This window comes from Protopterus annectens, chromosome 8.part0, assembly GCF_019279795.1.
Source record: "Protopterus annectens isolate FY-2018-M chromosome 8.part0, PAN1.0, whole genome shotgun sequence".
NCBI classification, from domain to species: domain Eukaryota; kingdom Metazoa; phylum Chordata; order Ceratodontiformes; family Protopteridae; genus Protopterus; species Protopterus annectens.
In genome coordinates, this window is record NC_056741.1 from 281,928,336 (window position 1) to 281,954,316 (window position 25,981).

The 25,981-nt window shown below is 39.6% G+C and overlaps 1 protein-coding gene across 1 annotated transcript in view; it reads left to right on the forward strand.

Annotated features, from left to right (window-relative positions):
• BCAN (brevican) overlaps positions 1-25,981 on the forward strand; it is a 923,936-nt gene that overhangs the window by 143,143 nt on the left and 754,812 nt on the right. The window contains exons 2-3 of the mRNA XM_044079780.1: positions 6,374-6,456; positions 14,644-15,033. Coding sequence (XP_043935715.1) covers positions 6,381-6,456; positions 14,644-15,033 — 466 coding nt within the window. The 5' untranslated portion in view covers positions 6,374-6,380. The remainder of the gene's footprint in view (positions 1-6,373; positions 6,457-14,643; positions 15,034-25,981) is intronic.

A 25,981-nucleotide genomic window follows, 5' to 3' on the forward strand; every position in this document is an offset into this window, starting at 1 on the left:
TGACTATGTACAGGTCTATCAGTTATATGTCAGTAAAAGCTGCCTACATTTCTTGGATCATCACACTGATTTGTCAGGGGAACAGGTTACTGGGAAGCATATTTGGGCCATTTATCTGGACATGCTGGACAGATCAGAACAGTTGAGAGGTATGACTATGCATACAGCTTACTACCTGAACATTCTGCCACAGTCTGTACAGTTGATGGTTATGATTATGTTTACAGCTTACTATCTGAACACTCTAGCAAATTCTGTACAGTTGTTGGGTCTAATTATGCATACAGCTTTCTATCTGAACATTCTCACAAACTCTGTGCAGTTCTAGGGTATGATTATGCATACAACTTACTACCACTCCCAGGATTCAAACCCCTGCTGTGTGTGATAAAAGTGTTACAGTTGACATCACAGTACACTGTGCCATCAGGGAATTGGTGTGAAGCATTCCAATGTTTTCTGTCTAAGTCTCCCTCAGTTGTACAATATGACTGACCTCTTGGGACTTCCAACATTGTTATACTGAACTTCCTATACATTTTATCTGCGTTCAACAGTGTGGGTAACACTGCTTAATACAACAGTACTATTTATAGAATGCAACACTACAACAACATATGAAAGCAGAATGTACACAAGCACTCCAGGGGTTATACTTTTATTCACAAGGTATTACACCTTTATTTACACACAACCTATATGACAGTCTTCCTGCCATGTTGTCTAGTTTATTCAGTACATCCTATACACAATACATTTTTATACTGGTACAACACTTTCTAGAACTGTTATATTTATTTGTTATGACAGTACATGTAAGATTATTACTAACCTGCCTCGCGATGCAGCGTTTGCAGCCTAGCAGCATGGGCTTGCTGGTTCGCAGCCCGCTCATCTGCAGCTGTCAGAGAGATACAGTGATATTTAGCCATTACCTGTCCATAGTATACACAAGCTAGGCAATCATTATCTACGTAGTAGAATGGGTACTTAGTGCTGGGGCATCGGCCATCCCCCTTAATTCTTGGATCCACTGCTCCAAGAGATCCCCCCATTACCCCTTCAGGTCAGCATGGTGATGCCTGACCTGCTCACCAGTCCGGGGGATACCAGTGGCACTGTTGAGGTCATGGTCAAGACTGTCCCAGGCCTCCACTTTATACTGAGAGCCCTGGTACTGGCCCTGCTGTAGTATCTGCTCATAGTGTTTTACCAGGAGCCATACCATGAATCTGGACTCCTGGGTGCCCAAGCGCTGCTCTCTAAATTGAGTGCCTTCCCCAACTCCAGCCATTCTGCCTACAGTAGGGAGCTGCAACCAGTTATGGGAAGTATTCGCACCTGTGGGGTTTAAATATGCCTGATTTCCCACACTTTTCCGTGACTGGACGGTTTTGAAAAGGCTAAACTATGGGCACACCTGCTTACCCAATGTTGGCATTGCTTATAGAGGTATACCATTGGGCAGATTGAGTTAGCCAGCCTACACATTGCTTACACCAACTAAGCTGAGCTGTGCAATGCTTAGCGTTACTTAATATTTAATTTGAATTATATTTTCCTTTTGGCATTGATTTATTATTTGTTACATCTTATATATGTGTATGGTATCTGTGATTCATGTGTACGTAGACTCTGTGGGGTCCTGGGGACTTTAACACTTTATTACAATAGCACCTCACATCTGGCCTTACTGCAGTACTCCAGTTCACATAATAATGTTATGTAGCAGGTTATACAACAGCACACTGTACATAGATTCCTTTCACATGTTCCATTTGATTTTCCTATGGTGAGAATTTGTTTGTTGAAACCTCAAGGTTATGTATTGCTATGATGGCTTAGTGGTTAACTGCTATGACTGTAGTGTATAGGGTCCTGGGTTTGAGCCTTGCAAAGGCTGTTTATTTTGTTGCTGGGCAGAACACGGGCCGTTGGATACAGAGTGATTAAGGCACTTTAAAGCAGTTGTAAGCGGGTTTGTATGTGTTTGCATGGAGGTAAGCACTGCTAACTTACAGTTACAGTTTCTTATACTCAGTTAGCTTCTAAATTGCTTAATCTGTGTAGGCAGTGCTTACCCCCGCGCAAACGCACTTAAACACGCTTACTAATGCTTAAATATGCTTACTACTGTGTATTTGTGCTTAAACCTGCTTACTAGTGCCTTCTTCATTTTGACACTGACACTTCACATGTGCATTTCCTGCAGTATTCCAGTTCATAAATATGTTATTTAGTGGGTTTTGCAACAACAATATTGGTTATAACGTGCTTTCCCATGTAAAATAGACTGCGCTGCAGTGGGACTCAAACCAGGAATGCCCGCTTGTTAAGCAAATGCTCTGCCCTCTACACTATTGCTGTGCTGCTTCATTTGCATTTATCTTCCTTGTTATCCTCTTCAGCCTTTTAAGCCGCTTTAACCATAGCTAAGTGATGGGCACACCCATACACCTATGGTTAGCTGTACTTGGATTTTTAAAAAAAATAATAAAAGGGATTCTTCATTTAATTTATACGTACTGTTGCTGTTGTACACATGGGAGACTGTTGGTGGGGATATGCGGACACCTATGAGCGGTCTCGCTCATTTCTTACCACTTTCTGCTGTTCTACATTGCAGGGGTGTGTTTATTCTGAGAGCTCTGCTCTCAGACATGCCCCCTGCACTTGTACATGCTCCGTGTAAGCCTAGGAGCTCAGGCAGCATGCCTTATTAATATGCATGGCACGCTGCCGTCCTGCTCCTAAACAGGCGCTTCTGTGCAGGACTAAGCTAGTCCTGCATGTGAGATTAGTAAATCCGGGAGAGGGTTTATATTCCTGAATTTAAAATAGCTCTGCAGTGGAATTTCATGAATATTGTAGCCAGTGATTACTGCAATATTCAAGCACATCTGCAGTGTTTCCATAGTTCTGAAACAATTACACATCCTGGAAAGTATTTTATAAGGGGGGGGGGGAAATCCCCTCAATCCCCTACACCCCATTCTTAATTATAACAAGTTCAAGATCACAAAGTCTTGAGGTAAAGGGAACAGCCAAATGGTTTAGCTTTCCCAAGGTTGTGTGATCTCACAGTACACAGACTGGAGATATGGGCTTGCTCCACTGCCAAAACTTTATGGTATATTTTTATGCTTGTATCTGTTTTTTTTGGAGGAGTAGCTTTGCATTTATCTTTTGCTGATGTACATATGTTGAAGTTTACTGCTTTTCAGGTCACAATTTGTATTCACAAAAGTTGGCTTATTGAGCTGATGTTAAAAAGACCAGGTTATGTTAACTTCAGTTAGACCTATGACACAACATTTCGTAGAATATTTTCCTTCATACTATGGTGATTCCTCTATAAAGCTTCAAGCACTTTGTAGAGCAGACATTTTAATACACTAAGAATATGCAACCTTAGGCAACTAACCAGAACTTTCCAGTAGAATATTAGTAGGCAATTTGGAGCAAACATTTTATCATATTTGGAAATAAAATTACATACAACTTAAACATCCAGACCTTTCCAATATAGTACCAGTGGAGAGTTTAGAATTATGGTCTAACTCTCATATTATACTTCTTCAGCAGTTTAAGCCAAGTGGAGAGATAAATCAAGAGAAAAGGAACACAGATCCAACTGGATTCTTTACTTTCTCCTAGACTGTAGTAATGGTTGTGCAGATGATGCAGAAAAGCATACACTGTTTCAATGGTCCTTGACCACAGTAGTGTTAATCAGAAATAAATACAAGGAAGCCTCGGCTCAGAGAGTCTGTTGTAGGAAATGTTGCATTCCTCCTATACTTTTCTCAGCTGAAAAAACTAAAATCTGGATGAAACAATGAATTGGAAAAGTAAATTGGTTGCAGCAGAGGGCATATAGTGTTGACATTTGTGTTTAAGGGTAGAAATCTCACCAGCTAAAAGTTATTAATCTGGGAAATGAAGAATGGATTTCCTTATTCTCCAAATACTTGCTGTTTATGGACTACTGATGTTAAAAGCAGTTAGAAGGAGTGTGGTGAGAACCATGCAGCACAGCTGCCTATTATGTGTGGAGCTGTAGCAATTTTGGTCTGAAACAGATGATGACAGTGGTACAATAAGAAACCTTAGTCGCTAATATTAAACTATTTAAGTTATTAATAAGTTCTAATGGGGAAAACATGTTTACCACATTCTAGTAGAAAAGCTTAGGGTTCTTGATTCTTACTTCCTGAAAAGCCATTACAAGCAAGTGGAGTATACTTGTAGCAAATGCATTGTATTAATAGTAAGAAATTATTATAGAATCCTGCAGATCAAAAGGAGGTGTGAAGAGGTATGAGCCTCTACTGAGAAAACAGAAGCTAGAAGAAAGCTCCCTGGTTCACAGAATCAGTGCATTCTGTATGCTACTGCATGGCTAACATGGTTAAAGTTATTTATGCTTGCGTTATGACTCATTGAAGAGGTCTGCAGTGTGATAACATTTGGTGAAATGTGTGAGTGTTTGTGTGTGTGTGTGTGTGTGTGTGTGTGTGTGTGTGTGTGTGTGTGTGGGGGGTGACATTTAAAACTTAACCAGTCGGTGGGATTAGAGTAAGAACTACTGCTGCTCACGCAAATAGTACATATTAATTTGCCCATCATGCTGTGCTCACTGTTCTCCCCTTTTATGTGAAACCAATTGTCTTACCTATGAATGCTGTTCTAAACCTTGAGAATTGGGACAGACCACTTAGAGAAAACCGAGGATTCTTTTAGGCACAGCAACACCACTCTTTGCCTTTTCCCCATTTTTGGTTCCAGTCATATATGAGGTAAAGTGATAATCTGTAGAACCCATCTCAGCTTTTACAAGGACTTCAATTCATTTTTGTGATCCAGGTTAACATTTCCCTTCCCTTTAAAAAAACATCTGAGTTCATATAACTGTGTATGAGGGGGATGAATAGAATGGTTGCACCTTGCACAGACAGGTAGTGTATTGTTTTTCCTGTATGTTAAAGACTGTCTGTCTACAGACTGTGAAACTGTGGGTTGTAGGTAAATGTGGATCTGAGTTCTATAAGTTTCATGAAACAACTCCACTGAAGAAAAGTCTGCACTATATAAAAAATGCCAGAGGGCCCAGAGCATTGTATCCGAGAATGGGCTTCACTCATTTCAGCCTAGATTTAGAAGCTATGTAATATTGCAGGGTGGTCTCATTTGTAGCAGAGTCTGTATTAGATTGCATGTGATGACAGTATGAACTCCTTCATTATGGTTGAGTAACCCAATCAGTTTTCTGACAAAGCTGAGCAGCAGTCTGAGCCATTGTCCATCTTGGAAACTCATTGATTTCCACACCTGTCACAGTTTATTTCTTGTGAGCAATTACCGTTGGGATACAGCTGTATGAATGGACATCATCCTGTTTCAGCTCATGTGCGCCAGGGTAGAGTAGAACTTCTCCTGTGAAATCACAGAACACCAACATTTTCAGTGCAAACACTCAGTCACACAATTTCAAAAGCTGCATGTAACACTGAAACAAATGGGTCAGCTCTAAACAAGTGTTTTTTTTTTTTTGTGTAGGGGAAACGGACCCCTCACTTTTCCCAAACTTATGTATACTAACTCCATGCTCACACAAAATTGAAGAAACAAGAAAAACTCCCAAAACAGCAAAAACCTGTCTTGAGCAATCCCTTTTTTCCCTCTTACATGATTAAGTGATATTCATGATCCAGTACTGAGACATGCGAGAAAACCAAGAGTAGAGTATAGTTGTAGATGCATAGTAATGGTTAATCACTGTGCATGGTTTTTTGCTGGTCCAATGTACCTCATTCTTATACAAATTCTTGTACAAATTCCAGTCTGCCATTGACTGTATCCCATTGCTTGCAAAACAGTTTATCCGGTAGTTGTTCAAAATGCGTCATGCAAATTCTAATTATGTAATCAAAAGCAATACAACTTTCAACTAATTGACTTTTTTAATTTCTGAGAAGAAAGACTTCACACTGATGGTCATGCAGACAGAAGCAAAGCCTAACTGTGACAAATTGTGTAAACAATATGGACATGGCAGCAGTTACTTTTTTAACATTTCCAGGAAGGGGTATTGTAGTGTAGCAAGATATCCTATTCATGTCTACAGTGCGGTTTATTCTTGAACAGTAAACTGAAGGTTCCTTTTCTTATTAGACCCTTTAGGAAGTGCATTTATAAATATTTGTAAGAGTGTGGTAGCACCTTAAGTAGCCATCATTACTAGTAGATAAATTAATCACAGGTAGCTTCCCCCAAGAATCTTATGCCCCAGTTATTGTGCCAAGAAAAGAAAGTTAGTCACAAATTAGTACACAGCTAGTAATCTATTTTTTACTGTTTTTTGTTTCAACAGAAATAATATGATGTCTACCGTTTTCCTGTTACTACTGACTGTATCCTTGGTCATGTGTGCTTCTTCATTCCAAGGCACTTCAGGTAATTATTAGTAATTTTATTGTCTTTCTTTCATTTTTTAAAGCATTATATTGGTATTTTAAAGAGATGCCCAAGAGGTATTACATATGCCATATCAATGCATTCTAAATGCTGCTATGTTATGTGCTAAATATGGATGCAATGGTGATATAACTTTTAACTGAAGATTAATCTGTTTTAATGTTGGATTTATGATAAGAATATATGTGACAGAGGAAAACAAAGCAAAGATAAACCAAAGAAAAATGCACGCCTAGTTTCTAAGTTTCAGTGAAACACTTATGTAACTACAACTGAGAGAAGAGTGTTAACATGTTTCTGAATTTTACTCCTTATGTATAACAGCTTGGCTGCTCGATAGTTGATTTCAACCACAGTAAAAGGACAACCACCCATGATGGGTAAGAATATTTAAACGTCATATATGTAGGAACAGAGCACCTTCAATTTTGTGGTTTGGATTGTTTGATATAGAATGGGTCTTCTGAACTCTGCAGTCCTGGCACTTTGGGAAAAATGGGAGGTATATTCTTGCTATGATACTTTTCAAATAATGAAACCCTCTAAAGGATTACAAATGCTCTTAAATATTGAAGTGAGCTTAACATACAGAAGGCTTGTATATAGCCTTCCTAACATCCCCAAAACTACAACAGAAGAAACCTTATCTTGGTTTACATCCAACATTAAAGGGGGAGTTGCTTATAAAAGGTAATTAAAAAAATGTGTCATCTAAAGCATTTTATTGTAGTCATTCAGAGACTCAGCTATTTAGTCTTCTACAGCTAATTACTTCCGCTACAAGAACTAACAAAGTCTCAAACAGAAAAACACAAACACAGTCACTCATGTTCACACACAAAATACAAAATAAAAAAAAATAAATAAATAAAAAATGTTGGTATCTTCATAATCACACTGAAATGTGAATTGAATTAATCTCTAGTGCAGGTTTCTCAGTACTTTAAAAACACATCACTGATTATAAATAGCATGACATCTGTGACAAGTATAATATCCATAATCAATGACCACATTACTTAAAAGCACTGGGAACAGTTGCAACCAAGTCATTCACATGATAGTTTTATCAAATTCAGATAATTAAGAAAACTTAATCAAATCTGTAAATTCAAAATTAAGAAATCTTAATCAAATCTGTAAATTCAAAATAAGTCATTTATCATTAGCTTGAAGATTTACAGGTTCATAGGTGCTTACTAGGTAATTGATCTGTGAAGATCTTAAGAAGCCTAGCCCTGCATCCCCATGGTACTTATTAGCTATTCTATTTTGCATCATAAATCTCCAGAGATGGACTGCGTAAGTATATGTAGGGTACTTACATGCTCTCCCTGTCAGTGAAGACCACTGGTGCTAAACCGGTGGTGAATTTTTGGTTACCATCCATTTCTTTTGAATAGAATAAGGGAAGTACTATGCTTTTTGCAGAGGAGGAAGACTGTTTCATAGAAGTGCTATTTTCTGTGATACATACCTGTCTCTCCAGCATGTTCTGTTAATCTTTCAAAAGAGATTGAGGTCCATTTCTGATACCACTGGCCTTCTGGGTGTGTAATAGATCTGACAAAATAGGGTCTGTTGAGGCTGTATACACAAGGCAGCGATTGCTTCTCAGTAGTCTTTATGATATCGAGAAGAGAGATGAGGATTTGAGATGGATTGATTAGTTTTTATAATTTAGACCCTTGATTTATTTTTAGTGAGGAAGCATTGTGCTTGTACTAGCTGTGAGGAGTACTTGGACAAGAAGGAATCAGATAAGTGGATGGATTTTCATAGAGTTACCTCCCGGTATGACTGGTTTGTCACTCCTTGAAAAAGAGGTAAGGTTTAATGGTGGTGGCTGGCTAGGTATAAATGTCCAAAAGGTTCACTTACCTTTTATATTTTATGGTTCTATAATTATGTATGTAAATGCTTCAAAAACTGAAGCTATGCTATATACTCCAAAGGAGAAGGACTCAGTAAGTAAAAACAGTATTTCTTGACAATAGTAGAAGTGAAGTTGTCGATAGTGACAAGCTACTTGACAAAACTGTAGTAAGATTTTTTTTTCCTAGAGCAACCTACCCATTTTGAACCTTCAGCAACTTGTCAGTTTACACAGTCCCAAGCTCTGCATCCAGCCCAGTGCCAGCCTTTTGACAAATTGAGTCCTTTTCTGGTTTTGCTTTCTTCATCATTGAAACGAATGAGATAGATATGGGTTTCAGACTGCTAAGCATTTCCCCAGTGCAGTACTTTTGGCACCTTAGTGTATTGTGAGCTTAAGCTGTACCTCACTTCAAGGCATAAATGTAGTCTTTGGCAGGCTTATCATATTCCCCTTTAAGTATGCAATAAAATGCCCAAACAGAAACAAAGACATATGACTTTTTTTTTTATTCTGCATACATAACAAGGGTAAGTCGTTTGTGGATGGCACAGTGGTGCAGCGGTAGCATTGTCACCTCACAGCAAAAGGTCCTCTGGTTTGATTGGGTTCACTTTATTATTTCAAAATACTGAAATACCGAATTTCAGTATTTCGAAATCATAAAGTCGAAAACTCAAAAATCACGAAAGTGCATAATCGTGAATTTGAGTATGTTGAACTCATGGTTATGGCTTACGGTACATGGCGTATGGTATTGGGAGTGTATCGTGAATGGATGTAGGTGCAGTTGAAGGTAAGTGAGTGTTTTGTAAGGGTTTTGTGTGGGAGTTTGAGTGTGTCTGAATGTGTGTAAGTGTTGGATGTGTTGATGTATGTATATGTGTGATGTTTGTGTGTGTTCGAGGGACTGTGAAATGTGTGGGTGTGTGTTTCCTTTTTGTATCTGTGCGATCCCGGAGTTAGTATATATAAGTAGGGGTGTGTGGGGGGCACACCCCCCCACACGGGGGGTGCAGGGGGGCTTGCCCATCTGCTTACATGTAGTGTAGGTTTGTTTGTGTTTTTGTGTGTTTTGTTTGTTCTAGTGTGGGTTGGACAATGTATGTGTTGTGTGGTGTATGGTGTATATGTGTTTGTGATTGTGTGCTGTCAGGATTGTGGACATTCGACTTTATGATTTTGAAATTCGGTATTTCAGTATTTCGAAATTATAAATTGAATTTATATATATATATATAATGTACGTACATGTGTGTGTCTGCATGTGTCTGTATGTATGAGTGTATATATAAATGTTTGTTGATTGATTGAAATGCACAGACATCAAAAAACAGTTGATTGATGCTGGTATTTAAAATCAACATACAAAAATACAGATAAAAAAGATCTGAAAAAGAAATGATTTTGTTTTGTGATCCATTAAACAAAAGCTGACTACACATTCAGACAAAATTTGTCTGAATAATGGTAGTTTTAAGGAAAAGGTTTTTCTAAGGTAAGTTACAGGATTAGGGACAGGAGTAGGGTTAGGGTTTGGGACAACACATATCAGTAGGTTAACTTTTCTAAAGCATGCTAGCAAAATATATATATATATATATATGTAAAATAGTGACTTGAGGCTCTCTCTGTTTACACATTTAAGAGTTTTAACTCCAGTGACACACATTTTCATCTATGATTATGTTTTTGTTTTCTTCATAGCCACATATTCAAATATTTAACTTTCACAGAACACACAAGACCTGGGACTCAGAAAAAAATCTCACTGCAGGTGGTAAGAGCGTTGGCCAAAAGGGAACATTTCTGTGATCAGTGAAAATATGATTCATTGGCTAATTTGCATGTCTCTGTATCACTGGCAATTACCTCTAGTGCAAATCAACACTTTCCTTCAGAAAGCACCTCCCATGCATCTTGTTGGTACAGGTGACACCCCCCCCCCATTCTTTCTCAGACACATGTGCACACATTCAAACACTCAGATACACACATGCCACACACACACACACACACACACACACACACACACACACACACACACACACACACACACACACACACACACACACACACACCACAATACCTCTTACTTGTCTCTGAGTTGATGAGTTGAAGAACATCCCTGATGTATCTTTTTAGTTATTTTACATTCCCATAAATCACACAATTGCAGTCAGACAGTAATGCTAGGCATTAGAATTTCATTCCTCTTATTGTTCAGAAACTCGTTCCTGATGCTAGAGATGTTGCTCTATTAACTTTTATAATTGGCCGTAAGTAATATTTAAAAATTTCCCTGGTGCCATCTACTAGTCCTTTTAGCTTTGTCTGGAAGTGCATGGTGTGAAAAGGTAGTCAACAGCAAAAATAAGTGAGCTGTGCAAGGAGCATATAACTCAGTAAAAAATTCTAGTGATAACTTGAGATAAAGAGATAGCAAATATTGTGTGGAGAAATCTGTTGCAAATTTTAAAACATTAACACTACAGCGCAAAACAAAAGCTAAGAGCTGTTAATGCAAATGAAAGGAACTAACAATATAAAAGGTATTCTAAGGATCATGGCTCCTTAAAAGTGCAAGTCTTAAAAATAGCTGAGCGGGAATTCTAATAATAGCCCTCTAGAAGGGATTCCTAGGCTATTACAGCAACAGGAAACGAAACAAGACAAACTGAATTAAAAACAAAATAAGAGTAAAATCAAGACAAAGAAAAACTGAAATAAAGAATGCAGTAAAACAAAGGCGACCACAAAGTGATGTGCCAAAGGCAAATCAGAAAAGTAAAAGTGTTGCCTTATAGTGTGCAGTAAAATAAACTCCAGGTAAAAAATGAGCAAGGTGGTCAAAGAGGCTCTGATAAAAAAAATTCACTATGAAAGAGGAAAAAAGAATCAGGATAGAAAGCAAAGTCCAGAAAGTAGCCTGATGAAATTTCCACTAGTGACAAACAAAACAAGACCTCTGTCTAATGTTATAATACAAAGAAAATGTTTGTTGGTGGTTTGGCATATATCACAGATGAACAGAGTTTGAAAAGGATGTTTGAAAAATATGGCCACTTTTCAAAAGCCATTATGGTCCAAGATAAAGAACCTCTATAATGCATAAAATTTGAATTTATAACATTTCAAAGTCCAGGAAGTATAGCAAATGACATGGCAATGTTGAATGGACAGTGCCTCGATGGAAGGTAGATCCATGTGGCTATGATTCTCATATCCTAAGGTGACTCTGGAAGACTGTAACCTGACCATGTCTGGGTTACACTGCTGAATCAGGTGACTCACTATGCTGAGAATTGGCCACTGGTATAGCCTCCCATGTCTGGGGGGTTATACAATATAGTGAAAATGGGCAACCTGTCATTCAATGAAAGGGTTCATAAGTGGAGCCAGAAAGAATTTGAAGATCTGTCATGTAATGAGATAGCCTACAGATGGAGTTGAAATAACCAAGGAGCAGGGAATACTTTTTTTAAAATGAGAATGGAAGCTGGAAACTGAAATGCTTGCCTCTCATTGTAGACGGATTCTAGAGGGATGCAGACAGACGTGTGGCCCACAGAAACTAAAGAGTTGGCAGCCTGATTCCCAGGCAAAAGCCTGTTCAAAAGACTTATACAAGTGGGATCTTGATGTACAGGGAATGGTCAATTCAAAAAAGGAATCTGAGATCAAAACTGAGCACTGTAGCCATCTGTGCATGATATAAACCTTAGCAATTGCTTCCTATAAATGTAGCAAGCAGTTTAAATTTTATTTACACTCAAACCTGAGCATCCATTCATAATATAAACTGTAACAAGTGTTTTTTTTTTTTGCTATTCAATTTCATAGAAAACCTTTTTTTCAGGGGTGGGAAGGGCACAAGACCAAAGATGGCATCGGGCACAAAAATAGCTAGCAACACCTCTGACAAGCTTACTTCAGTAAAAGCATGATTCTGTTTATAAATGAATCCACTAACTAGGATTCAGAAGGGTTAATGCTAGTGTTAAATTAATTTTTTACAACCGGTGGTAACCATTTCCAGTTCAGACAAAGTACCATTACAATGCTCTACCATGAAGATATGCACCATCACAGTGGCACAATGGGCTGTCTCTGTGGCCTACCATAAAATGTTAATAATGCAGCATCACAGTGGGCTGTCTCTGTGGCCTACTATAAAATGTTAATAATGCAGCATCACAGTGGGCTATCTCTGTGGCCTACCACATAATGTTATTAATGTAGCATCACAATGGGCTGTCTCTGTGGCCTACCATAAAATGTTAATAATGCAGCATCACAATGGGCTGTCTCTGTGGTCTACCATAAAATGTTAATAATGCAGCGTCACAGTGGTCTGTCTCTGTGGCCTTCCATAAAATGTTAATAATGCAGCATCATGGTGGGCTACCTCTGTGGCCTACCACATAATGTTATTAATGCAGGATCACAGTGGGCTGTCTCTATGGCCTACCTTGAAATGTTAATTCAGCATCACAGTCGACTGTCTCTGTGGCCTACTATAAAATGTAAATAATGCAGCATCACAGTGGGCTGCCTCTGTGGCCTGCCATAAAATGTTAATAATGCATCATCACAGTGGCGTATCGCTGTGGCCTACCACATAATGTTATTAATGTAACATCACACTGGGCTGTCTCTGTGGCCTACCATAAAATGTTAATGATGCAGCATCACAGTGGGCTGTCTTTGTGGCCTACTATAAAATGTTAACAATGCAGCATCACAGTGGGCTGCCTCTACAGCCTACCATAAAATGTTAATAAAATGTTAATAATGGTTTTGGGGGGTGCGGGCGTGAGAGCTATGCTAAAGAGCCATGTGGTCTTCCCTGGAAATGCCTGTTGTAAAGCATTTATACAGCCGAGTGATTCTGAGAGTTAAAGAACTTAGCCAAAAGTTCATGCTCACCCATTACTGTCAATAGCAGAGACTGCTTTAGAGGTAAGTGCCAGGGAGTTTAGCGAACAAGTATGGGGGGGGGGGTGCATGTCTGTATGTGTGTGGCTGCATGCATAAGTCTGTGTAGATGAATGAATTATCTCAGTTGAGTGTTTATGTGTGTCTGTCAGTACTTGGGGCTTAGTTATGGGATAGATAGGGTAGGTGTGTGTGTTTGGGGGGAGGGGTGAATGGAGAGTATGTTTATGAGTGTGATAGGTGAGGGTAGGCTGAGTATGTGTGTGTGTGTGTGTGTGTGTGTGTGTGTTTTTGCATATGAATGAATGAATGAGCTTGTGGGGAGGGTGTCAAACCTCTCAACTCCTCTACATTAATGAGCAAATTCTGAAATATGTGGGGGGAACTAAACAGCAAGGCTAGTTTAAGTTATGTAAAAGGCTGAGAGAACAAGGGCTTTGCAGCAGGAAATATGCATAGGAGGTGAATAGTAGGCACCAGCGATAGTCTTTAAATATCCCCTTAAAGTGTTTTAAAAAGTTAATAGAACAATAGTTTTGCAGCCTGAAAGATGTCTGGGTAGGAGTAGGATACCAGCCATCAGTGATATTCTTTAAATATTGCCCCAAAGTCACTTAAAAAGTTAATAAGAACAACAGTTTTGTAGCACTTCACAGGTATGGGTGAGAGACACATCTAGCTGAGTCCATTTTCATCGAGTGCCGTCTGTTTGATTCACACTTGTCAATTTGCCTTATTGACTGAGTTGCCATTCTTACAAGTATGACTATATCATATGAGTCTGATGACTTGACTATGCTGTGCAGCCTATTTTCTGGGGTCATGTAACTATCGAGAAGGGAAAGTTATCAGTTTTAAAAAAGTATTTATTGTTACTAATCCTTGTCAAGTCATATGACCTTGGAATTTGTAGATATAACAAGAGTGTGGGCAATATAAAGCCTAAAACATGGGGTTGTAAGGAGATTTAGTTCATACAAAAACATTTTTTAAGTTGTTTGTAATTATTTCACTTTATGGTTAGCTTTGTTAGTTCCTTGTTCTTATGTAATAGGGTTTGATAAGGGAGGCTAGGTAGTGTGAGTAGTCAATGAAATGATATTTGGGGGTGTGGGGTGGATCCTATTAGCTACTATAAATTATTGATTCATTTATTTTATTTTAGCTTCTTTCTTTCTATATTCAGTTGCTGTAAATGCTTACCTCAGTGTTATATGTGTATTATATATTGATGCTGTGCCTATATTTTGGAGCTCCAGTTGGAACTTCTAGATTAGCAAGTGAAAACACATTAATACAGCTTCCCTTTTCCTTTTTAATGTTCTGTTCTTCATATCTTTTTTTCTTAACAGATGGCACTAAGGCACTCAAAGTTACTATTACAGCACAGCGTCCATTGGAAGGGGTACTCTCCGAGTCTCTCACAATTCCTTGCTATGTCTTCAATGCTGACCCCTCACTGGTCTCCAGAGTGGGCCGCAGGGCAGTCCTCAACAGTCCAAGAGTGAAGTGGACTTTCATTGTCAATGGATATGAGTCAGAAATTTTGGTTGCTCAGGGTCAAAAAGTAAAAATCAGTGAGGATTATAAAGGCAGAGCATCTCTGCACAGCTACCATGAATCCCCAAGTGACCTCACCTTAACTCTTACTGAGCTAAGAACAAACGACTCTGGAATCTATCGCTGTGAAATGCAACATGGGTTAGAAGATGACCATGATCTTGTGGAGGTAAAAGTAAAAGGTAGGGTTAAGTCTCTTCAAAAATATCTTTCTTATTTTTGATTTTGTGGTCTTTTGTATATTTATGAAAGTCCCAGCTAAAAGTCAATATCAACTGAACTTTCACTGATTTTCCAAAGACAGGGTAGGATTAATGAATGGGTATATAGCTAAAGTTTCATAGTCACATGTACATTGGATCCCTTCTGCATGAAAGACTTGTAGCATGGTATTCAGACCATACACCAGAATCAGTGTTTTCTTTGACATCAGTGATTTCTGCTAGCAGTTACTCAAGATTCTTGGCAGTCAGTGGATCAGTGACATTGTGTACAGTAAATATTGTTGAGAATGTGAATAAAGAATTTATAATTTTTTGGGCAATCAGTATCACAGTGGCTTTGTCTTCCGTAGCACCTCTCTAACTGTCTGGCATAACAGTCTAACAACTTTTATTTAAAGATGTTTGTGGAGAAGTATTTCATTTTAATATGGCACTTCATAAAATTGCTTTAGTAAAAGAATTCCTTAATTGTGACCTCAGTATGGCAATGAAAGTGTAAACAGCATGCATGCATGTATGCATGAAGCAACCTTGATGCATCTAGAGAATGCACAATTCTAATATTACAGTGAAATTTGTATTACTGAGAAAGCAAGTCAAGACTGAATGCATGTTTGCACTTGACATGGTCTGTATACATGGCTGAGTTGTACACTTTGGGTCAGAATGTGACAAGCTGGCTAAGGTATATGACTACATTTGCCAAAGTAAACATAAGCTTTGATGGGTTTCATAACTATTATACGTTCATCATAATCTTCTTGTGACCATGTATCACTAAAATAATCAACAACATTGGAGATGTGGAAGGGAAGAAAGAGGTAATTGGGAACATGTTCTCTGGGAATGTAACAAATTGGCAGATTTTAAAAATCCCCTGCAGACTACTTTGTCAGAATGTTGGAGGAACAAATGGTAGTAGCTAAGGAACTGATTCTTCTGAGCAGGGATATAGGCATAGCTGGCCTTAGGCATAGGCCAACTAGGTGGCTGCCTAGGGTGCTGCTCTAGCAGGGGGTGCTTTTCCAGTATTTATTTGGTGTAGGTAGACCAGGATGGGGGCAACAGGTGGTGTGTGTGGGGGGGTGCCATGGAACCCTTTTGCCTAGGGCACCAGTTGACCTAAGGCCGCTCCTGGATATAGGATTTGAATTACCTAGATATGGTAATGCCTTACTAACTTTTATGTTATTGGCTGCTAAATGGCTAGTAACAGAAAATGGAAATCAAAAATCTATATAAACCGTAAGATCATTTTTGACTGATGTAAAGGAGAGAAAAGAAATGGATGTGGTCGGGAAGGAGCACTTTTCCAATTCCTTTGCAATGAATGATAATTGTTAAAAAGAAATGGCTTGTTTTCTATTAAAGTATGTGAACTCGTGTTGCAACTTTAAATGTGATGATTTAAGAAAGATGTTTAAAAATTGTAAGCAGCTGTGTTATATTGCAGCAGAGAACATTTGCATAGCATGTGCAATTTATTTTAATGCATTTGATAAAATAATTTAAAATGTAATCTAAAAAGATATAAATTGCATTCATAAGAATCTTTGGAATAATGAGTGGGTTATAAATTTGGGGTAAACTATTGAACATTTAGCAGTTGCAAGCTTGAGCTGCCATATTACATGAAGGCTCATATCTCTAGCATTTATAAAAAAATGCTCCAGATTTTTGTCACACGCATTACAGAATAATGACTTAGTAAGTAAAGAAAGTGATATGAGCAACCACCAATGAACTAAAGTCCACAAATAGGAACCACAAGAAAGATGGACCAGTTTCCTCAAAATACTTTATTAAAAAAAACAAACAATAATGTAAACTTCCTCTAGTGCCTCAGCCCTTTGGCCTTTACAGAATATACATTCGTCATCCTGCAAGTGCTTTATATACAGAAGCATAACCACCAATTATTCAATCAATCAAACAATTACACATTAAAATAAAATTATATTACAATCAAATAAGACAGTTCCAGTTCCATTCCATGTTAAATCCCCCTTGTAAAGAAATTAATGTCCTGAAGTTCTGCTCAGCCAGGATTATAGGAATTATATGCCATCTTCCAGGATGTCAGCACTCCCCTTCCAAGTGTAGTTCAGGTACTTGTACCACCTGCCTGCCCAGACAATGTATATCTCTGGTGAGCATATAGCCTGAAAAATATGCCAAAGCTTCTATTAAAACTGAACTTTCATTCCATTTCATTACACAATATGCAATGTATGTGTGGCTGGGTCCCCTTCATAATGTCGGCTTACCATTTCATCGACATTCAAAACAGTGAGACAAAAATGTTGAAAGTTTGCAACCACAAACTCACGGAACATTGTATTTTCTATCCAGGAAAGTAATCACTTTGCCATCATGGTGAACTTTGCCCTTTCTCCCCTGTAGTGCAATCTTGGAGTTGATATATTAAAGTAGGGTATGTGTTTGTGTGTGTGTGTGTGTGTGTGTGTGTGTGTGTGTGTGTGTGTGTGTGTGTGTGTGTGTGTGTGCGCTGGGGGTATAGGGCGAAGCTCCCCACTTTGGTAGGTGCAGTTTGTTTGTTTGTAATGTTATTGTTGGTGGCCAAGTGGTTACTTTCCCTGAGAGAAAATACAATGTTCTGGGAGCTCGTGATTGTAAGCATCTGATGTTTTCGTCTCGCTGTTTTGAACATTGATGAAATTGTAAGTCGACATTTTAAAGTAGACCCATGTGGCTACATCCTTACTTCTCAGTAGGTGACTTTGCACTGTTACCTGGAAATCACACTTTACTACATGTGTCCATGAAGTAGGTCTAAAACATCATTAGGAAATTTGTTGCAGTATTTTAATACTTTTTTTTTTTTTCATTTTGTGATTGTACGAGAATATTTTAACAAACTTCCTGCATTTTTGCAAATATTAATGGAAAGCTTGGGATTTAAAGATTACAGGATAAACAGCACACTAATGCCTGCATGTACAGCAATTTCATTGATACTCAAACACAACAAATTGCAAAAACAAAAAAACAAAAAAATTTGCATTAAACCTAGATCTGCAACTTTCAGAATTAGAAAGAAGTACATTGGTGAATCCCATTTGAACATCATTTCTTACATATACATAGGTTCATAGGTTCATACTAGGCTATCTGCCCGAGGGCATTTATAAGCCTAGCCCATAGTTTTGTGGCTTACGCCTCCCCTTTAGGTTGGAGAAACTATGCCCATTATTTAGCTGTGCCTCTGTCAAGCAGTGACACTGAGGTAACCCCTGGGGTGTATCTGCGATCTCCCATCCATTGGTCAAGATTTCTCTTAAACAAGGCCAGCGAGGTGCTTTGCCTCACATAAACCGGGATTTTGTTCCACAGCATAGGGAGTCTTTGGGTGATGAATCTATCCCTCCAGCACGTCCTATTAATAACCGTGTCTAGGTTTAAGTCTCCGCCCTTGTGGCTCTGAGGATCTAGATTTTTGAGATGAAGCATGTTCATCAGGTCTGGGTTTGACATTGCCTTGTATGTCAGGCATAGGTCCCCTCTGAGCAAGCGGTGCAGCAACTGAATATAAGTGGAGTTCTTTCAGTCGGGCAGCATAAGACAGATTTTTCAGACCCTTTATCCTTTTGGTGAGGAACTTTTGTGGCCTCTCCAGCTGCTGCAAGTGTCGGGTCAGGTACATTCCGAATGGGGCATTGTACTCAATCATTGGTCTGATGAGTGATGAGTATAGGGGACTATGACTTCCCTTGATCTGGATGTGAATCCCTTCATGATAAGGTGGGCAATGTAGAAGGTCTTCCTAACTACTTTAGCAATATGACTGTCGAATGAAAGGCTACTGTCAACCTGGGTTCCTAGGTCCCTAATAACTTCTTCTGTGTTCAGGGGATTGCCACCTATTTGGTAGCTAGGGGTGACCTTATTTTTCCCGAAGGGTATGACTATGCATTTCTTGGCATTTAACTTAAGGCCATGGCTCTGGCACCAGTTATCCGTTTCTGTGAGACCCTTCTGGAGGATATCTGTGTCGGATGTGTTTTCAACTCGGCCCAGTTTGCAGTTATCTGCAAACTTTGTCAGCTCATAACCCTCCTGTGTTTGCTTGTACTTCAGAAAAGTAGATGCCAAACAAGAGTGGGCCAGGACTGAGCCCTGTGGGACACCACTTGTGACAGGCTTTGGAGTCTGACATGGCACCAGCAACCCTGACCCTGTGTGTTCTGTCACTCAGCCAGTTTGCAACCCATCTTGTAATGTATGGGTTTACATTTAAGTTGATGAGTTTTCAATGATACCCGAGTGGGGTATTGTATCGAAAGCCTTCGCCAGGTCTAGGTAGGCTGTATGGACTGCCTTTCCCTCATCAATGGCCTTGGTGACTGTTTGAAAAAAGTCGACCAAGTTTAGAAGGCATGATCTGCCTTTGACAAAGCCAAACTGGGTTGAATCCAAAGTCTGCAAATTCCCTATGTCTTTATTTATGAGATCCATTATGATCCTCTCCATGGCTTTGCAGATAAGGCTTGTCAAGCTAATAGGCGGTAATTTCAGGGTGGTGGAAGCGCGCCTTTGTGGATGGGACCACAGTCGCTGTGCGCCATTCCCTGGAGTGCGTATCCGGAGGCGAGACTAAGATTAAACAGCTGTCTAACTGTGGATTTAATTCCTCGTTGAGTTCATGGAGCACACAGCCGGGGACACCATCAGGTCCCATGGATGCTGTGTTCTTTGCCTTGGTGAGCGGAGTCCTCACCTGGGCGTTAGAGATGTTTGGGGGCTACAATCATTTGGTATAGATATCTCTCCTTTAGGGGGGGAGGGGGGGGAGAAGTTTGCACTGAACCTGTCAGCCAGTATGTTGGCAATGTCTGTAGGATCAGTAATCTTCACATCATTATGAACTAATTCTGAGCATATCTGGGAGTTTCCTCCTAGGTTTCTGACATAGCTAAAGAATGCCTTATGGTTGTCTTTAGAGTCCTTAGCTATTTTTCTCTCAAAATTAGCTTTGGATGATTTTATGAGAGCTCTCAGCTTTTTACTTATAGTGATCAGCGGTGTCTTACCTTTTAAGGATTTTGCTCTATCTTGTAGTAGCTTTCTCCTTTTGTTGTAGAGTTTGTTTATGGCTGGGGTCCACCAAACTGGGCGCTTGCCTTTGGTACAAAGAGTCTTTGTTTTGCTTGGGATTGCCTGATCCATGCAGCCCTGCAGGTGCTGGTAGAAGGCATTTGTCAGTGATTCTCGGTTTGAGTAATGTTAACCGCTGGCTCAGGGGGCTTAAAGGAAACCACCCTAGGCTTTAGGAGTGTGAAGGCGGGCTTCGAGAAATTCTTTACTGTGGGCTTTTTCATTTCGGGTGGGGCGGGATGAGGACCTCCAAGCGAGATGGTTGTGATCAGATCTCACCAGTGAGGGGTATACTTCTGGCACTGAACATTGTGCTCCCATGTTTGTGATGATGAGATCAAGTATGTTCTCTCCTCTTGTGGGGATGGTGACTAGTTGTTCCATGGCATTTGAGTTTATGAATTCCAGGAACTTTTGGGCTAGAGTGTTTGGGCTTGAGTAGTGTTCCCAGTCTATATTTGGGTAGTTGAAGTCACCTAGTATGATGGTGTTTGGAGATACATTTATCCCCTCCAGTGTTTTCAGGAAGGCCATATGAGGTTCCTGAGTTTGCGAGGGTGGCCTGTAACATGCTACAATTTGCATAGCAGTCTTGCCTATGGTTAACTGCACCTGGATGGTTTCCGATGCATCGTGCGATGCCACCAATCTTGAGATGTGGGTGTCCTTGATGAATATGGATACCCCTCCTCCTTTCTTCTTGGTGTTGTCCGGGTTTTGGGGCGGGCATGATATGAGGTAAAACCTGATAGTGCTGGGGTGCTCTCAGGAGCCTTGAACCAGGTTTCTGTCACAGCACAGACATCGATGTTCTCCATACTGAGAAGGGCCTCGAGTGCGTGCATCTTGAGGTTGAGACTTCTGGCATTGAGCAGCATTACCCTTAGTTTTTTTCTTTGTTTTGTTCTAGGGTGGTAGGTTTAGAATTTGAGCCTTGCCTAAAAAGGCACTATGGGGTGGCAAGAGCCTTTGCCAGAATCCGGAATCCAGGGTGACAAGTGCAAGCCGTCCCTTGCGGAAGCAGCGTGGCTTGTCCAGCATGTCATCCCAGGCAGACAGACATTGGATCCCCTTTGAATGACACTAAATTTAAGCCAAATGTTAAAGCTGATGATCTTATCTCTGTATTGTGGCATCATTCTCGGTGGAGGAAGGATACTGCTCAAGGTCAGGGTCATACCTGCTTGGGCTACATAATCAGAGAGCTCCTCTATGTCTCTTTTCATGTAGTCCAAGGAGGTGCGTCTCAGGTCATTAACACCAGCGTGGACAATGATTGAATCGTGCCTTGTACCTGCTGTTGAGAGACCTGAGTGCATGTGTTATGTGGATTCTAGCACCCGACAAGCAGCTTACTGTGACCTTCTCCTTACTCAGTCTGGTGGCGGGACATCAGTGTGTCTGACTATGGAGTCACCAATGACTAGTGTGTCTGGCATTGTGTTTGGCCTTAGGGCTGTGACTGTTTGACACTCTGACTATGAGGTCTATGTGTTGCAGGTGTTGTGTTTTGAGGTGGTAGTTGTTTGCGTGTCTGCTTTGGTGGCCTCTGCTGTTTTGGTAGATTTTTGATCAGAGCCTCCGGTATGTCTTTGTGTGTGTATATGTATGATTTGAGGTTGTGATGGTACTATGTGAGACTGGGTCTATAGTGTATGTGGTGACCTTCTCATCCTGTCTGGTCTTACCAGTCCTGTGTTGAGAGAGCTCAGCCTCCAGTTTGGCCGTATAAGTGCATCTCTCGCATGTATTTGTGTTTTGTGGGAGGAGGAGAGGGTTGTCTGTGTACATGAGGCAGTTGTAACATTGCCTCAATATTCCCAGGTTCACCAGCTGAGTAGGAGAGGACACTAGCAACTGATCCTTGACATGCTAGAAGGGAATAGACAAAAAACTTTAAAAGAGATTTGGGGATGTGGGTGAGCAAGAAATGGGGTTTGCCTTTTCGGGTACTAACTATACCTAGAGTGCTGTATCAAGGTGATAAGTACTGTAGGAGCAAGTGCTAGGTTTTACAGATAGAGTATAGTCTACTTGGAGTCAAGTAGAGATGATCTTTTAGTTATAGGATACATGAGTTAGATCAGTAGTATAGTTCAAGGAAGGTAGTTTTAAGGGAAAATTTGAAGAGTGGAATTTAGATGGGCCAAATAGTTTCAACTTTGCTAAGGGCCGCTGCCCTAGTGTGCAACTGTGGCAACTCGCTAAATCGCGCTAATCGCGTTTAGCGTGTTTTACTCTGGGGCTGGAAAAAGCTAGAAACTGGCCCCAAATGACCAATAAACTACTAGTTACTGTCTGAAACCTCACAAAACTGGACAAAAGGCAGCTCAATGCTTCCCCTCTCACTGGTAAGCAAGGTAACTTCCTTTCCCCAAATAAGGCAAGGAAACAGTACACAGGAACCACAAACAAAGCCCAGGAATCAGCAAACTCTGAAACTGGACTAATCTAACCCAGTAAAGCAGGAAAAACAAGAGATTTTTTTTTTTCAAAGAACAGGCAGGTACAGCAAACACTTATAAATGCTATTAACCAGCTATTACAGCTAACACAGAAGAAATGCTACAATACAGTTTATAAGTAACAAACAGAGATTATAAGTGCAAAATTAAGTTAAATGCAGAAAAAAACAGTTGCAATGTAACAGCAAGGCAGGCGAGATACAGTCGCTAGGTATTCAGATGATAAAAGCAACAAAAAATACTTATTTATCAAGAAAAGTCGTTTTTCAGCTCTCTGTAGCCTGGATAACTCTGCTGGCCCACGTGGAGTCTGTGCTGAGTAGGTACAAGCTGGAAAACACGCGTTTAGCGTGTTTTATACCAGAGGGCTGGAAAAAGCTAGAAACTATTCAAATGACCAATAAACTACTAGTTACTGTCTGAAACCTCACAAAACTGGACCAAAAGGCAGCTCAATGCTTCTCCCTCTCACTGGTAAGCAAGGTAACTTCCTTTCCCCCAAATAAGGCAAGGAAACAGTACACAGGAACCACAAACAAAGCCCAGGAGTCAGCAAACTCTGAAACTGGACTAATCTAACCCAGTAAAGCAGGAAAAACAAGAGATTTTTTTTTTTTTTTCAAAGAACAGGCAGGTACAGCAAACACTTATAAATGCTATTAACCAGCTATTACAGCTAACACAGAAGAAATGCTACAATACAGTTTATAAGTAACAGAGATTATAAGTGCAAAATTAAGTTAAATGCAGAAAAAAACAGTTGCAATGTAACAGCAAGGCAGGCGAGATACAGTCGCTAGGTATTCAGATGATAAAAGCAACAAAAAAATACTTATTTATCAAGAAAAGTCGCTTTTTCAGCTCTCTGTAGCCTGGATAACTCTGCTGGCCCACGTGGAGTCTGTGCTGAGTATACAGATCAACAACCACATGTATCTTCATCCCAATTATTTTATTGACCTAAGTGACCACCCTGTCTCATTGTTTCATTTGACTCATCCACACGGTAATAACTGCACCAAAGTCCTTCTTCTGCTTTATCTCTTTATGTTGCTCCAACCCAAATTTAACAGACATCCTCTCCATATTTACTCTTGTAACCACATATCAGATTCATCAGCTGGTGATATTCCAGATTGTTTTTTTATCACACAGTCTTCAGTTCCAAATGTCTGCACATACTGCAAGGTGCAATGGCCAAAATAGAATCCAGTTAAAAACAAAAATTTATAAGCAATAATACCTTGAAAGTTTATAATATTAGTATTTTGGTAATTGCAGTATGGACTGGATTATATATTTGGTAACATGCACATGTTCCGCTTTTTATGTGGGACAAACTTCGCATCCTCTCAGAGCGCGTATTTCAGAACACTTAAGTGACATTAGGAATAAAAGTATTTCTAATGATCTATACAAACATTCCATTAGACATCCTACTGCACAATTTATGTTTGCTATTATTGATAAATTTCGGGGTAAGGTAACAGAAATAAGGCAGGATGGCATAATATTTTGAATAAGAAGGAGAAAACATGGATAATTAGACTAGGTGGGTTATTCTCACCCTGTCTAAATGAGCACTTGTGATTATCCAATGACAGTACGTTTAACAGTGTTTGTGGCAGTATTTATTGAGCTGTGCAATTTATAAAGTTTTTTAATACACTGATGAAGGCTAGTATGCCGAAACCAGTCTGTACGTTTTTCATCTTTTGATGAGATTTATTTTTTTGCCTAATTAAAAAAAAAATCTTTAACCTCATTTATTGAGTGCTGACTGTTTTTGTTTTTAACTTGCTTTTTATCACCCCATAAGAAGTGGTGCAACTCTTCTAACATATTTTTTCTTCGTGAGTCTGTCTACAGTTTAAGAATCTGTTGATAATTTCCTTCAGAAACTCTGACAACTGCCTCAGGCTAATTTCTGAAAGGTTTTCAGACATACTGTCAGGCCTGCTTGCCTTATTTTTGTATAAAATTAACTCCATTTTTGTCCTGCTCTTATCAAAAGCCCATTTGTGCATCTCTTACCCTCAATCCCTACTTCTTCCCTTCATACATAAACTCTTCCTAACTTCTGCTCATTTAAAGATAGAAACAGAATGATTTATTTGGAATTGTTTTACTTTGCTAGTTCAAAAGCAAAATAATTACTTAGAATCAGTTTTGCTATACGTGGCTGTGAGCATAAATTGCACAACTCAATGATTTTTCGTCCCATATGTTTAAATGCCCAGTTACATTTTACACTGGAAATCACCATAGGTGGTGCAGTTTCTGTTTGAATACTGGCAGAGATTCCGAGTATTTGATCTTTCCTTTTTTCTCCAGAGCTGTGCAACCATGAAGTTAGTATATATAAGTAAGGGGTAGGAGTTGTGAAGCTGTCTACATGAAGCTGGATGGTATGGGTGCAAAATATTTTTGTTTGTTTGTTTATTTCAATTATCTTAAGTTAACTAACGCTGCTTGGTGCAGCTGTTTGACCAAGCACATTGTCGATATGTGTGACTAACTACTTTGCAAAATATTTATTTTATTTTATCATTTTATCTCATCTTTATTCTACAAGCATTTTTTTTTATCCTGGAAGGAATTGCTTTGGTCTGATGACCATTTGGCATAATGGCTAAGGTCTTCACCTCCCATGCACAAGGTACAAGGTCCAATCCTGTTCTCTGATCAATGCCTGTTTGGAGTTTGCATGTTTTCCCTGTGTTTCTATGGGGTTCCACCTAAGTCTGAAAAACATGCTCAGTGTTTCCATCTGAAGCTTATTCAAGAATGCGGCTGTGTGCCCTCTAGGGGGAAGAGTTGTATAGACGAACCACTTTGGGCATCTACTGCAGTATGCAGTATCATCAAGACAGGAGAACACAGATCACAGACTGCCTGCTTTGGCAGGGCTAGCCACTCAACAGTGTAAAAATATGGCTGTAGGTGATTTGGTCGAGTTGACTAATGTCACCAAACGGGCATGAGTATTTGCTGGTTGTGTAAACCTTGGCTGCAAATGATTGTAAAGTGACACTCTCACCCCATATACAAAAAATGAGAAAAAGGGTTATGGATGGATGGATGGATGGATGAAGTGGGTTGAGGAACTGGCCTACTCTGACCTAAGCGGGGGACCTACAGTATGTTAATGGTGGGAGTAGTGTATGCATTCCTTTTGGCCAGTGTGTGCCAGCCTTAAAGCCCAGCAGCCCTGGGTCAATAAGCTATTGGCTGGCTGTTGTCAAGTTGCCCAGCTTGGGTTACCTGGGATAGCTCTGTTGAGTGAAAGCTGAATGCAAAAAAAAAAAACAATTCACCTATATTAC